General features: G+C 38.9%; 1 protein-coding gene across 4 annotated transcripts in view; it reads left to right on the forward strand.

The window, feature by feature from the left end:
• Positions 1 to 15,884, forward strand: part of LOC146657256 (GDNF family receptor alpha-2-like) — a 71,540-nt gene that overhangs the window by 3,743 nt on the left and 51,913 nt on the right. For all 4 annotated transcript variants that reach the window (XM_085425217.1, XM_085425216.1, XM_085425218.1 and 1 more), the window contains exon 3: positions 13,446 to 13,532. In XM_085425217.1, coding sequence (XP_085281343.1) covers positions 13,446 to 13,532 — 87 coding nt within the window. The remainder of the gene's footprint in view (positions 1 to 13,445; positions 13,533 to 15,884) is intronic.

Below are 15,884 nucleotides of genomic sequence, written 5' to 3' on the forward strand. Positions count from 1 at the left end.
AAATGTAATGATCTTTCTGTTCTCCCACTGCGCCTCATTTATGCCCCCACCTTCTCCTTTCCCCAAAAAATAGCCGCACCAGTCAATGGGTTTGAATGCGTCATGTAAGTTGCCTGGGCTGTCAAGAATAGAGACCTCCCGTGCCTCCAGTGTGTCCTTCACAGAGCATGTGCATCTGAAGAATACTTTCAGCGGTGACCCATTTTGGTCCTGTCACCCTTAGAGATAAAACCTGCTTTAACACAAACAAAAAGCTCTTACAGTGCAGCTTTAATCTAATCACGATCCACTGTGCAGTCAAGCAGGCTTTTGTTAACTGGAAACAATCTGTGTACAACATCCATCTCTGGAAACAAACATGAAAAGCTGAATCCCAGCAGACCCTCATGAAGTGGTGCTAAACCACTTAAAAACTGTGTGGATAAAACAGGATGGTTTGTAGCTTTGGAAAATTTCTTTGCTGCATTAATACGGAGAGACAATTGGAGAAGAGAGAAACATCTGAATAGAAATGGACTTGGATTCAAAGAAATGTAGCCAGACAAGGTCAAAGGATATGAATGGCCAACAGGAAGAGAGATGAGATTTTTAAAGTGCTGTGTAATTTCTACTGATGTGACGAGCATGGATACGGCATAGAGAATGTGTTTAATACTTTGTCAATACACAAAGGTCAATATATATATCTCAGAAAGTGTAGGAATCGATAAAGAAATCTTATTGTAGCTAGAATTTGCTATGTTTTGCATGAACTGTGTTAGCCAGGGACATGAACTTGGCCTGCAGGCTTGAGAGCTAAACCACTTTGTCAGTGAAGAGAAAGCTGATGAGGACCAAGGATGGACTGGGATTGACACAACATCCTGCTCTCCTTTCACAAACCTCCCACAGATACTTCACTGCCTCAGGCAAGGTTAACCCACTATCCCAGCTTTCTGGGAGTAAAGACCTCTTGTCAATATATCATTGTAAATATATAAATATAATTATATATATATAATTTAAAATTAAATGTGTGGTCTTAAGTCACAAAAGACTGTTTCGTGATCCCAATACCTGACAGTGGTTTGATGCACAGCCTAGGATCTGTGACCCTCTACTTACTTTAGCCCTCCATACGAGTGTCTGTGAAGTAATTCCAGGGATGTATTTAGTTACATCTACAGTAAGTAACTGCTTTGAAAAGGTTAACTTAGAACAAAGAGTTTTTTTCCTCTACTGCTCACCAGAATAAAACATATTTGTAACCAAAAAGCTTTTTGTTCACTCTGTTGAGTCAGTTGCATTTTCTAATGCTTGTAAATGCCTTGAAAGGAAATGTTTTATCTTTGTACTTTATAGATCATAGCAGTATTATTGCTTATCAGCTATATGAGTGAGTTGGTCTACCTTACCAACAGGTTCTCTGATATGGAACTGCTTGGAAAATGGGAAATAGGTGCTGGGATTTATCGAAACATGCAGACATACTTGAAATACAGTGGCAAAAGCAGAGTTTTTACAATTCTAACAAGCTTGAAAGTCTATATTTGGTATGACGACCTTTATTTGTCAACACAGCCTGAACTCTCTTTGGCAAGCTTTTTTTTTGTCATTTATTTCTTTACGTAGTCTTCAAAAATAGATATCCTGGCTTCTTGAAGGACATTCACAGCTTTTTTGGATGCAGGTTGCATTTTGTTTCATTCTCTGTCAAGAGGATCCCATACTGCGTCAATAATGTTCAGATCCAGATTTTTGGGGAGGCCAATCCATGACTGATAGTGTTCACTTGTGAGTTTTCTTTTTCTTTCCAAGTATGTTTTTACTGCATTGACAGTATGTTTGGGATCTTTGACTGTCACTGTTGTAACTAACCCTAACCCGCACAACATGTCGATATATATGTCAGGTTTTTGGCTCTTTGGGAATCACTTTGTTGGTGTTAAAATACCAGAGCAATACCTACAAACCTGAGAGAATAGCTCAAAGAAGACATCGTTTGTGCAGAGATCGTGTCCTTGTGCCAGAGAGGCTGACCAGACAGCAATCAACACTCAGGCCCAGCAAAAGCATATTAGCCAGGAAGGGCTTTACTCACTGTCCATTATGGTTTGTTGCTAAAAGACTCCAAATTGGTCATCCCAATGGTCATGCCTGAGAAGCAGTATGGTGGCCAGGCATAGGCAGACAAATAGGTGAATTGGTGAGAAACAACATGTCTCAAAGAACGTGTGATCCTAGTAGAGCTACTGTTGCCCAGTGAGCTTCTAGGCAGGCCATGGCAGAAAGTGGCTGGAGATTTGTTCAACTTGAATGGCAGCAACTATTAATGAGCCCATATACCCACACTTTTGGAGTTTTGGTATTTCCTTGTAGACTTTATTTGAAATATCAAGCAAACTACCTGGTTTGCATTTGTCTTACATTCTTAAAATCTACTAAAAATTGTTTTGTTTCACTCTCAGCTGTCAGTTAGTCCTCAGGAAACCATAAACCACCAAATGCAAATTTCAGCATCAAAGTCACAGAACCACTAAACTTATTAAAATTTAGCCTCTACAACACATGAATGTGTGGACAAAACTTAAGCATACACACACAAACACACAAATCGCTGATATGTGAAAAACCTTTTTGATGTGTGTGGAAAATATCTGTGTGTGTGAGAGAAAACAGACCTCAAACCACTGAAAGAAGCATGTCTGCAGACATAAAGATAATGAAGAGATGCTGCTGCTGGGAAAGTGTACGAAATAGATAAAAATCATTTCATCCATGCATATGTGTGTTACTGAGATGAAGACACAAACATGTGAACGTCTCTTTCTAGAATGGCAGATTATGAAGTCAAAGAGAAAAAGACTTCAGCATGAAAACAGTGTGCCTGCCCAGCATCCACACTTTTGAAACTCTGTAATCTATTAAATGTGTGTGCTGCGACGTTATTTCGCAGGCAAAGACATACTTTTGAAATTGCACTTACATCTTAAAGCATTTTCATGCTTTTCATGTTTTGGTTATTAAATGTGACTGTTTACCTCTTTACTTTTAAAGAAAGATAGGCCATTGTAACACTTGAGATCAAAGCTGGGCTGTATGCAGCTACCTTGGATCTAAATGGACAGAGATCAGGTTAAAGAAGTCTGAATTCAATAGTCAGAAGATGCTTTGACTGAAATATATGAGGCCCAGTCATGCTTTATAATCTCATCTTTTTAGAAATCTCTTTAACTAGCAGCATATCTAGTCTTGTCCAAGATATGCTAATATGTAAGAATTTGTACCAATGTGAGACGAAATGGAGCTCAAACCACTGAAACCAACGTGTCTTCATACAGATAATGAAGACTAACGAAGAGATGATGAAAACATAACATAAGATAAAATGGTGCGTTTTTATCTGTTCAGATACTTATGGCCTAAACCAGCGGTCCCCAACCTTTTTTGCACCACGAACCAGTTTATGCCCGACAATATTTTCACGGACCTGCCTTTAAGGTGTCGCGGATAAATACAACAAAATAAAACTAGTACCGGTACCGAAAAAAAGAAGATTTATTCATAACACACGTGAAAAGACCCAGGAAAACCGAGTTAACGATAAAAACGATAACAAAATAACGCTGAAAACCGATAAAAACCCTGAAAACCATACATTTCACACCTGAGCCTCAACTCTCGCGGCCCGGTACCAAACGACTCACGGACCGGTACCGGTCCAAGGCCCGGGGGTTGGGGACCGCTGGCCTAAACTGTTTTTTGTGTGGATGGTTTACACGTAGGTCTTAGATGGATTAACAATTATGGTAGCTACCTGTTAAGTCAATTGTTGAAAACAATGTAAAAAAGAAAAAGTTGTGTGAGAGTGTGCGCAGTCACTCACACACACACACACACACACACACACACACACACACACACACACACACACACACACACAGACACACACACACACACAACAGACAAATATTCTGTTTTTTATTTGAGATTCCTGAGTTTAGACATTTAAAACACATAATTCCACTCTTCAAGTGGTTAAAGAATATGAGCTTTCAATATTCATTCAGATTTTTTGTCATTATTTTTGTCATTAGTCAGCTTTTTCTAATGTATGTTTAAAAGATATTCAGCTACTTTCCAGCTTTGAAACTTCTTCTTCTGTGTGAATTTTAACTTTCTAACTGTTAAGCACTTTGACTTTCAGGGGACTGATTCTGTGTATTTCAGCTTATTCTCTAATTTATTATGACTTTAGGTTGCCGGTCCGAGCCCCGGCTCAGACAGTCTCGGTCGTTGTGTCCTTGGGCAAGACACTTCACCTACCGCCTACTGGTGTTGGCCAGAGGGGCCGATGGCGCGATATGGCAGCCTCGCCTCTGTCAGTCTGCCCCAGGGCAGCTGTGGCTACAACTGTAGCTTGCCTCCACCAATGTGTGAATGTGAGAGTGAATGAATAGTGGTATTGTAAAGCGCTTTGAGGGCTCCCGAAAAACTCTATATAAATGCAATCCATTATTATTATTTATTTTATTTTTATGGTGCACAGTGGCTGTGGTCCTTATGGCCAGTATTGGGTTACATCAAATGTAGTAGACTAATTTGCATTTAAGCTCATGATGCTTAGATTAATTCACTGAATTACACCCCTATGCCATCTGTATACAGTCTAGTGTAAAGATAATATACACTATACAGTGTAGGAAGTGGAAATCAGGCAAGACAGAATTTCTGTACTTTTGTAACCAAAATATAATTTTATGTCTGTTAAACTGTGTTATCTTTGACATTGATGTAGATTCGGGTAAAGAGATGGGAACAAACTGTGTGTTTTTGTGACAGGCTGCTAGTAATGAAGTGTCTAAAAACTGGTTCTTTGCTAAGTTATCTGTTGTGCGTAGACACAGCACTGCTTCATCGCATAAGTGAGGTGAGTTTTCTATGATTCATAGGTCAATGTCAAGTGGCTTAACAAACAAAAGAAAACAAATATGCCTCTAAAAGTGTGTGTGTGTTTGCACCTCCCTGAGAAATTAGTATTGGCATCAGCATAAAGAATGTAGACCTCATTAATTACAACAACAGCAAGCACTGATACATAGTGCTTATTTTCAACAAATCTCTTACAGTGCTGACAGTTTGGGGCTTTTACTGCCCTCTACATCTGGTTTCATAACTGCCTATCTCTTGTATTGAAGATTATTTTGTTTGACTACATTGGACTTTTCATTAAACTCAAAAATCTTGTACAGTAAAGCTGCTGCAGATTCAGATATTAGATTTGTGATACATATTTAATATGTCTGTGAAGGTTCTCAGTCATCCAGGTCATCGCAGTCAAAGGAGCTTGCAAAGAAAAGCGTCTGGACTTCTTTAAGTTAGTTGAAGACGTTTCACCTCTCATCCGAGAAGCTTCTTCAGTTCTAAGGTCAAATGGTGGGGAGTCCCAGATTTAAACCTAGTGGGAGTATCCCCCCACTAGGTGCGGCTCTGGATCGTGGCAGAAATCGTGGAAATCCAGATGGTAGCCAGTGATAGTACTTTTTGTCTAATAAGTGTTACTGTGGGTGATATTTGATGCTTCTCCTCTGTTGTTCAAACATTCAAAAAATATGTATCTGCGTGATGATGTGGGGGGATACTCCCACTAGGTTTAAATCTGGGACTCCCCACCATTTGACCTTAGAACTGAAGAAGCTTCTCGGATGAGAGGTGAAACGTCTTCAAGTAACTTAAAGAAGTCCAGATGCTTTTCTTTGCAAGCTCCTTTGACTACATATTTAATAACTTCCAAGATTCATAGTGAAAGCGTGTTCACGACGGTTCCTAAAATTTTAGGAAATTTGAGAAATTTTAGGACTTTATTGTCAGTAATCATATCATATTTAGGGAATAGCATAACTGGTCCTCAAACTTGACACAATAATGTTGTTTCTTGTGTTACCTAAGTCCTTCAGTTATCTGTAAAATGTGCAGAGGCAAAGCCATCAAAAGACCTTGGTTTGTGTGGGAGAAAACAAGCTTCTCAACGAAGGTCACGTTTTTCATCACTGACAGTTGAAGCCATCAAATGTTGGTGCGGCTCTGGATCGTGGCAGGAATCCTGGAAATCCAGATGGTAGCCAGTGATAGTACTTTTTGTCTAATAAGTGTTACTGTGGGTGATATTTGATGCTTCTCCTCTGTTGTTCAAACATTCAAAAATATGTATCTGCGTGATGATGTTTTTTTTCTATAATAACGATGTAGACTCACTAACAAAGAAAAAAGAAAGAAAACACCAGCTGCTATGTGTTCACCTTGGATTCATTGAGGACAATAAGGGAATATTGGATGTTTTGGTTTGTGTTAACCAGTAGCCAAGCAACAACAGTCAGTAAGTGTAATGTCTGGTTTGTGCTGCCACATATTTCAGACTGATGATGGGGTTCATGCTTTAGCCCTCAGTGTTAAACTGTGCGACATCCACCCTTTCGCACTTCTCTCACATAGCTCTGTCAGCCTTAAAACTGAAAATGTCAACGTATTTGACACTATACCCAGAGACTTTAAAGTTAAACATTGACCAAGTCAAACCCAGACTCACCATGAGATAGCCTGACGGAAAGGCCGTCAAGCTGAAGTATGTTCTGTGTCCATGAGATGTGACTGTAAATTACAATCCAAGTGAGTGTGACCAGTGTTTCAAAGTTGACAATGCGTGAGAAAAAAGTGTGCCGAGGCTGAGAAAACATACAAAGCGCCTCGACAAAGTGACAGCAATATGATTCATAACCGTCATCTAGTGCTGCTTGATGTGTCTTCTTGAAATATCAGCAAGCTGACACATCTCAGCAGGTGTTTAACTACACTTCTGAAACATTTTACATTTCACACCATGTCCTTACCCTTGTGAATGTGGTGGAATAACAAGGCCATGAAGCTAGAATGTGGGGCCACATCTCCCATTATTCTAGTCTGCCTCCATTTGTCTTAAAATCTTGAAAATCTTTTTTCAGTGGTAGGGTAAATGGTGTCATGTTAATTGTGTTTTCTCACAGAAGATGGCAGCTGAATTCAATGCATCAGTGCAACTGTCCTTAATGGATAATGGATGGATTCTGCTCTGAATGGGCCCGTGTCAGTGCAAGGCGAGTGAATCTGTGCAGGACTCTTGAATCCATAAAAGAAGTAATTAAGAAAGAACTGTTGGCTGCTACACAGGGGAATATTGCATAGGTGGCTCTCAATTATGCTCCGGGGCTCGTGTGAATATTGCACAATTGAAGATTTAAACAATAAGTTCCATACCTCTAACATACACATTTTTTCCCCAGCCTCAGCTGTGAAATCACGCCCTGGCCCTCAAAGCAGGAGCCTTTGTGAATATCATTCATAGCAATTTAATTAGCTAACTTTCTCTTCAGTGAGAGGAAGGAGTGCTCCATTAGTTTGTTCCAGCTCATTGTGAGAGGAGTCTTTACATGAAATAACGAGAATGCCGCAATTTTGCGGAGTGATTTATTTTCTCCACTTTTATGAACGTCAGCATTGCAAAGGTCACTTGCTTAATATGTCGCTACATCATTCTAATGCCACAGGGCGGCCCCTAATGCTGCGGGACGTTACACGAAATGGACAGTGTGAGAATGCCGTGGACATCATGGTAGACTTCGGTGGTGAAGAGGAGTAATGGAGAGAGCAAGAGAAAAGACAGGAGGCGAGGGCAAGAAGCGAGGACGGGATGGTAGATAAATGATGAGGGGGCAAGGAAACTTAAGAGAGAAACGGAAAAGGAGTGAGAAGAAGAGAGAGAGCGTCATGGAGGGTGCTACAGGAGGAAGGGGGGTGGCGGTTGCAAAGGTACACAGTATTCCTGGGTGAAACCATCATTACTATGAGCAATGGTGGCAGTCACTGGCCATTACCTTAGCCATCCACTGTCATAAGCAGAACATTTTTCCAGCCTGCCCTGCATGTCAGGGTATACGGCGAGCAGGCTCTTGCATGCTGAATGTGTCCTCTTTGCTTTCTCCCTCCCTGAGCTGGAGACCCATACGGTACTCACTAGGTAGCCGCTTCATCATCAGAGGAAGGGACCTGTCAATAGATCCTGTGTGTGATCAATACGGTCTTTCACAGCTTCCCCTCCTTGTCCTTTTCATCCTTCCTTCTCCCCTAGCATCTTTCATCCCCAAATGTGAAAGGGATCAGTAAAATAGGATGACAAAACAGGCACTGTTTGTCCTGGTAAATCTGTCTAATGATTTTCTATACTGTAAGGTGAACTGGCCGAAAATTACTCCCATTCACTTTGAGCCTAGTATAGAGTGTGACAGTGCAGCTGAAGTGAGGGCCGGGTAGTGGGGTTTAGATTAGCCTTTTATAGCGGAGTGAGTTCTCTAGGTTCTCTATCAGAGGCGGGAGTGAGTGGCGGGGCTTTCTGCTCTTTGAATACTGTCATGATGTGGGCATTAAGACTCACTCCTGCAGAAAGGTTCACAGAGGTGCTGAATGAATGCGCATCATAGAAGTCAACTACAAGGCCTCTTTTTCTCTCTATCGCTCGCCTTTAACTCTGCTCATAAAATAGCTACTTGCGTTTTTCCCTCTATTTTCCATATAGAGGAATTTAAAGCAGAAGAAACGAGTCGTATGTTTTATATAGCCATACCTTACTTAATAACCAGATTGTCTATACAGCAGCTCTAAATATCTTTACAGTAAGTATTTATGTTGCTTCATATTGAGTATTTAAGTCTTACTATTGTAAAATTGGAACTTGTATCACCTACAAAGTGTGTGAAAGGATTAGTCACTGTTTTTCCCTATCAATATTCAACATTTAGCACCTGGCGCCAAGCATAGGGATGATTTAGGTACGTGAGAGTGGAACGCTTTTTTTTTTTTTTTTTTTAATCAACATTGCATTCACATAGCCAAAGGAAGGGCTGAAAAAACTCAACATTCATTTTTTTTCCTCTCCTTTTTTAGCTATATTTGCCCAACACGCCATGCTGGATTGAAATTGTGACTTGAAATATTATTCTGAGCTAATACCAATATTCTATTTGTATGGTTTGAAATTGAGTTTAAAATGTCAATATAACTTCAAAAGCTGAGCTGTTAATAGAATATACCCTTCAACTTTTGTTTTGTTAAGTGCAATTTTTAAAAAATGCGTTTGTGGTACAACTTGTCTTTGTCGAGATGAACACATAATAGGAGGAAATATTAATGCATTTTATTATAATGTGATTTAAAAAGGTGTTTTTTCTTATTAATTTATAAAAGTATTCTCTAAGATATGAAAGGAGCCCAGGCTGGCACGCCTAAACTCCACAGGCAGCTCATTTACAAACTTTTCAAGCTCTGACAGCAGAGGCTTGGTTACATGCAAGCTGAGCATGTGCAGCAGCCTGCAGAGCTCTGCAGAAGACGTCCAGCTGTGCTCCAGGCCGTGCAATGAGTTTGCAATTAGTCTAAGATATCGTTTTGTTGCATATTCTTATTATATGAGTGGGAGATAATATGTGTGCAGTGTAAATGGGTGTTTCCTGCAACACAAACAGAGAACAAGGTGAAATGAATATTAAACTGATGGACAATAACTAAAGGGAAACCATTAAAAACAGATGGTGAACGACTTCTAGCTTCTGGCCATAAACCATTTGCCAAGAATGTCACGAAAAAACCATAGGATAGTTTCCACCTCAAGAGTTCAACTTCATTGATAATGCATATGAAAAGAAAGAGTGATGGTACCTAATAGCTTTGTAAGACCCCTTATGGCAGCTAACAGCCCTGTGAACCCACCGGAAGGCATTATTTTTCTCATGCTGTAACTAGGGAAGGGCTGATTGTCTTTCATGCTCCATCCTGTCAGAGCAAATGAAGTCAAACGGAGGCTTAATTACAGCGATAACTTGTTGCCCTGCGGCTAAAAAACATCTGATCACTAAACAGCTGGGAGGAATTTTCTATTACTTGATGAATGCGTAATTGGGTCCAGGGTGACTGTCAAAGAGCAGTTTTCTTTAAGTACAACAAGGCCTCCTGCTGTGGGATTTCTCAGTCCTAAGGGTGTGTGTGAGATTATATTGTGTTTTGCAGTTTTATGATTTAGTACGGCTTGTACCATCCATTAGCTGCAGCTACTGTTGTGGGTTCACATTATTCTTCCACCAAGGCAAAAGCTGAGGTGGATGTATGCGATCAGAGCCATCTTTCTGTCTGTTTGTTCCTAGTAAGATTACACAAACCTGTCAAAGTGAATTTAATGAGCCATGAACGTAGAGCATAAGCCGAAGAGGATCCTACTAAATTTAGGCGTAGATTCAGATCGCTTTTAAAAATGCACAATAGGGTATTGACCTTGGTGGATCTTGATCTTTGTGAGTGCCCTTATAGGATCAGTACAGTACACACTGCACAGACACACTGTAAAATTTAACGTGCCTAAAATGGCTTGACTCTCGGCTGCCTGTGAAGCTTTCCTACAGTGTAAGAAGCTGCCTGAACAAAATAGTAAGCAACCTAATAACAAGTTGTTTGCTTGTGGCAAAAGATAGAACATGCCTTTTTCCATTTGGCTCTGTTCAGTGCAAAGCATTCGATTTTTCTGTACATTATTTCCTTCTTTTTTCTTCTTTTTTTTAAATGCACAATAGCGGTAGGTGCTGCTAAAAAAAACATGGAAGGGTGGTAAAGGTGGTTGTTTGCTGTGTAGGTGGTAGTCTTGAACTCTTGAAAGGCTTCAGAGCATTATAGCTTTTGAAGGTAATTGTTGTAATTAGACATACTGCGAGATCTCAAGTTCTGGAACCTCCCGAGTCCTTCTGTCTTGATAGAAATGTAAGGACAAGCATGAACAGAGTTGTGAGTGATGCAACTGTGGATAAAAAACACAATACAGTACATCAGAAAGCAGAACTTAGATTTCTCTATCTCCATGTTATCTATCTATCTATCTATCTATCTATCTATCTATCTATCTATCTATCTATCTATCTATCTATCTATCTATCTATCTATCTATCTATCTATCTATCTATCTATCTATCTATCTATCTATCTACCTACCTACCTACCTACCTACCTACCTACCTACCTACCTACCTACCTACCTTCCTTTCTATCTTAGAGTGAATATGTGTTTCTGTATGGACACTTTGAGGATTTAGGTAGTTTAGTCTTTCAAAGGGTTTTCTGCCCCCAATTGTGCTGCTTCTTTCTTCCTCTGCAATTTTGTGCATCTTTTCTTTTCTATTCTTTGTGTGTGTGTCCCAGCACTTTTTTATTTCTCTCAAACAAATGTGAGATCCTGAACTGGGCAACATGTCAATAGCTGTGTGTGCTCAAAAAGTGGCCGGCTGAGCTACTCTTTTTTTCTTATGATTGCCAGTTCCGATGAAGAGGGGTCATGCAGACATATATAGAAAGCAGTGACTGCAGATATGCACTGGTCTGTGTCGGGGTGGTCTTTAATCTGCAGAAAAATGGAGGAAAAATCCCATTAGTAATTCAGCTTTTCCCTGTTATTAAAATTTAGCTAATCTGTGTGCATGTGCACATATTTTTGCTAAGGGGTGAGGGTTTAACAAATTTATCTTTCATGCCAATGGATATGATCACAAAGCCAATGTTATCATGGTTGTATTGCTGTCTGCTGATTATTATTATCCAACGATTCATACAGTTTCTTGACCATCAATCCATTCATTGTCTTCCACTTATCCAAGCGAGGGGTTTGGAGATTATCACAACTGTCACAGGGTTAGAGGTGGGTTTATGCCTTGGACAGGATGCCAGTCCATCACAGTGCTAACACAGAGAGAAAGACAACCGTTCACACTCACATTTACACCTACGGCCAATTTAAAATGTTGAAATTTGGACTAAATATCTACTCCAAAGACTCCAGAGTCCAGACAGGTCCAAGGCAGCTGGCAGGTTTGAGGAAAGGACCTTCTCACTGTGAGGCAACAGTGATAAACACTGTGTCACTTTACCTTCTGGTTACCATCATTTGAATTATTGCTTATTGCTTATTATAATTTGCTGTGCAAAGAATACATAAATACCTCAGTAATAGCAATAATATGGCATACAGGCATACACGCACACACACAGCTTTCTACAATAGTCTAACCTATTATCACAGCAGTTAGCTGAAAGCATTTTTTCAGATTGCATCACATTTTCCTGAAATGCTCGAAGAGCGTGCTGATAAACAAAATGCACCATATCTATTGATTGGATCTACTGATTGGTTGTCCTAGAAGCGTAGTCTTTTACCAACAGGTTACGGATTTTCTCATTTGTAGCAGCAGGCCCCCAAGCCTTCCTCATAACACCCTCACTGTGTTTCTGTTAGGATCCGAATGCAAAGCTATTACACACTGGAGGGTTTGTCTCAATCACACTGAATGGCTATGAATTTTAAATGTGGGATTAGGGCCTACAGAGAAGCAGGCACATGGGAGAGACTCAGTCAGTTGAGTGCTAATTTTATTTTTTATTCATTTATTTATTTATTTATTTTCATAAAAACAGCTCAGCCAACACATTGTTAACAGGAAAGATGCATTGCTTATGCTTTAGTCCTTCAGCTGTTCTCCCAAATCAAACCAAAGCAGGCACAAATGCTCCACAAGCAAAGAATGTGATGATGACAAACATTTCTTTTCCTGTCGTGGAGAATCAGAAAATATATTAAGTAAAAATTAAAACAGCAACAGATGCAATCTTGCAAGAGAAATGTCCTTTATTGCAGAGGAGCTGAAGCACTGAGCCACCCCCACAGGGGAATGACCAAAGATAAAGACCTTTTTTCTGTTATACAATATTCAAAACAAGTAAACATTCTTGGAGCTTGGAAGCAATTTGTCATTATCTTATGATATTTACTGCACATCAATTTTCCCTTATCTTAGAGATTCTCAGAAATGGAAACATGTTCTTGGCAGTTGGACGCAGTAACATTTCCTTTCATTAACTCTCTTTAAGCATAGTCCATTGAGTTGAAGTGACCGAGGAAGGAATATGCTCGTTTCCTGTTATTCCCCTAACTGCATTCCTTCCCCAAATTATTTTAGCACATCCACAAACAGAATATGAAAATATGACCATACATGGAAAAGATGAGTATTGAGAAACATAATCATTGTTGAGGATGAAAAACGTGTAAAACTGTTGTTGGTCAAAAATATATTGCTCAAGGATAATGCTACATTTAAATCAAAGTCATGCTTTCAAATATCTGTTAAATTCAAATCAAAAGAGTTTATTGTTAGTGGTTCTTTGTGTGAGTCAGTAAAGTTTGAGATATGGATTGAATCTTGCTTTATTTTGTGTATATTCTGTGATATTGGGGGTAAGATGAATTCCTATGTGTTGTATATTTTCTGATGATTCAGTTAATTGTAGAGCTGTGGTCTTTTTGAGCAATAACTAATCTTTTTTTTTCATCCTTACTGTTGTTTTAGATGAAGACAAGGAAGACTTATCTCCATATGAACCTGTTGCACCCAACTGGCACCCCGACACAAGCCGTTTGGCTTCCATCTCTTCAGGTATCACAACACTGATCTTAACAAAATGATGAATTTATAATAATGCCCAGATTTAAAATTTCTTAGGGGATTTTGATTTCCGATTTTTTTTCAGCGTTAACATGCCAGGTTTGTTGATTATGATTTTGATTATGATTATGATGATGGCATATGGCAACAAAAATCTACTTTTCTTTAACCCAAAATATTATTTTTTACATTAAAATAATTTACTAAACTAAACTAAACAGCTCCTGAAATGCCATAAGTTGCAGGATTTTCTCTTACTTAAACAACTGAAAACTGTACTATTGGAGTTTCTGTACACCCATCATTACCTAACAAAAGCAGTGTATATGCAATAGATATGTACAACAAAACTAATGTCAGCTACATTCACAGTTACATCATTTTCCAGTATGTTTCTAACTTCACCAGGCACACAATTCTTCTGTATTTACTCGTTTCTATAATTTTCCTTTTCCTTTTATTTGATCCTTGATCCTTTGCTCATACCGAGGCTGCTAGCTTCTGGCTGACTCTGAGCGCTGGATAGCTTTAGCCACTTTTCCTTTGTTAGCGTCTTTAAAATGTCCATTCTAGATCAGGTTGATTTAAGTCTTTTTAGGTTTGTTGTTACAAATGTTTTACTGGTGGTCTCTTCATAGTTTACTTGCTCACAAGTATTTGTTAGTGTAGGTGTGCATGTTGTACATGCAAGAAAGAGACTGGCTCATAACTGGACATACATGAGCCACCTGTCCTGGCTGAGAATGCAGAACACTGAATGATTGTGGTTCCTGATTGGTGTCTAATAATAATAATACTGGAAATGTTAGGTTAATAGCTGTTCTGGAGAGAATGCAATATAAGTTTAATAGGGCCTAAAAAATGTGCAGTGGGCTACTCGTTCCTCATTGGCCATCTACCAGTTATCTGTCCTTGCCTTTGGATAAATTGGGTGCTTGTTGTTTAAGCTGTCCAGCATACAGTGGTTTTTTTGGCTGTGTGTGCTAAAGTATACACTTTCAGTGCACCACCCCACAGCTATTGATTGTGCGTTCAGTTTGATTTCCTCTTTGGTTTACTAATTAAACAGCCTGGCCCTCAACAGAAGAGCTTTAGCTTCTCTAATGCACTAGTTACTATGGCCACTCTATCAGTAATCAGTGCAGATCTTAAAAGACACCGATATAATAATAAATGCATTGCAGAGAAGCATGCATTAGTATAGATGTTACTTGACACAAAAGGATTTCTGTTTAATGCTGGAGCTATAGGCTACACTCACTTGAAAATTCAGTCATATTCTTTCATTCAGTTCTGACAGAAATTTCCAGATTATGTTCCTTTTCGGGGTTTTTTTCTTTTTAGCCAAAAGCTATCTACAAACACTGAAGACTGCACATTTTCCTTTTCTCTTTGCTGATGTATCTTCCTTTGTTTTATAACTGGGAGGTACAAGAAAGACACGCTTTTTGCATAATCCCCTTAGCTTTAAATCAGTAGTGCCTTACTTGTTTTTGAAAATAGGTTTGTTTGATATATTGAAAAAGCGAGACCAGAATATATAAAAGTGCTGGCTTTGATTAGTTTGGAGTTTTTAGAGATGATAGAAAACTGCCTTCCCTGTTTTAAGTACATTCATAAAATTCTGAAAATGCATACTTCTGCCAAGGCTGCACAAATCTCAAAATTTGTTACTTTAATAGTAGAAAATGTGACTGAAACATGCACACATGTTTATGGTTATATGAAGTCATCCTGATTTATTATTGGTTTTAGTTTGGCTTTAGATTAAAAAAAATGAAATCAAGCTCATGACAGTTGAATTATGATATTTTCAGTTTATGTTGTTCTTGCACCTCCTATAGGCAAAATACCATTAAATATTAATTTCATCTATATAGCACACATTCACAACAGCAAGGTTGAGATGTTGCAATATTATACAAAGCTACCCAACAATTCTGTGCGAGTTCGTTGAAGAATGTTGCAAAACAAAATAATAACACTTGTCAGACTGGTGGGATCAATAATGGGAGATCGGAATCAGTTAAACATCAAAAAGTATACTAGTAATGCTGCAAGCCTTTGCTCAGGCTTGGCTTCACTTTCTGATGTAAAAAACGTTAGAAAATTAAAGCTAAAAAGGTAATCATATTTATGATATCATAATGACAATAAAAAACTATGTCGATATGAGAGTCAAGAGTCAATCAATTACATGCAAAGAGTAATGCCATTTTGGTTCAAATTTAGTAATTAGAGTTTAAAAAGGGGAGGGTGTGAATAAGGGGTCTTTGCTTGTCTTTAGGTCACAACAGCATTAAATTTCACTAATCATGGTATGAAGTACAGAATAACTGAGAA

This window comes from Rhamphochromis longiceps, linkage group LG12 (assembly GCF_057381845.1).
Source record: "Rhamphochromis longiceps isolate RC_006_pf linkage group LG12, R_longiceps_female_GT1.1, whole genome shotgun sequence".
Taxonomy (NCBI): domain Eukaryota; kingdom Metazoa; phylum Chordata; class Actinopteri; order Cichliformes; family Cichlidae; genus Rhamphochromis; species Rhamphochromis longiceps.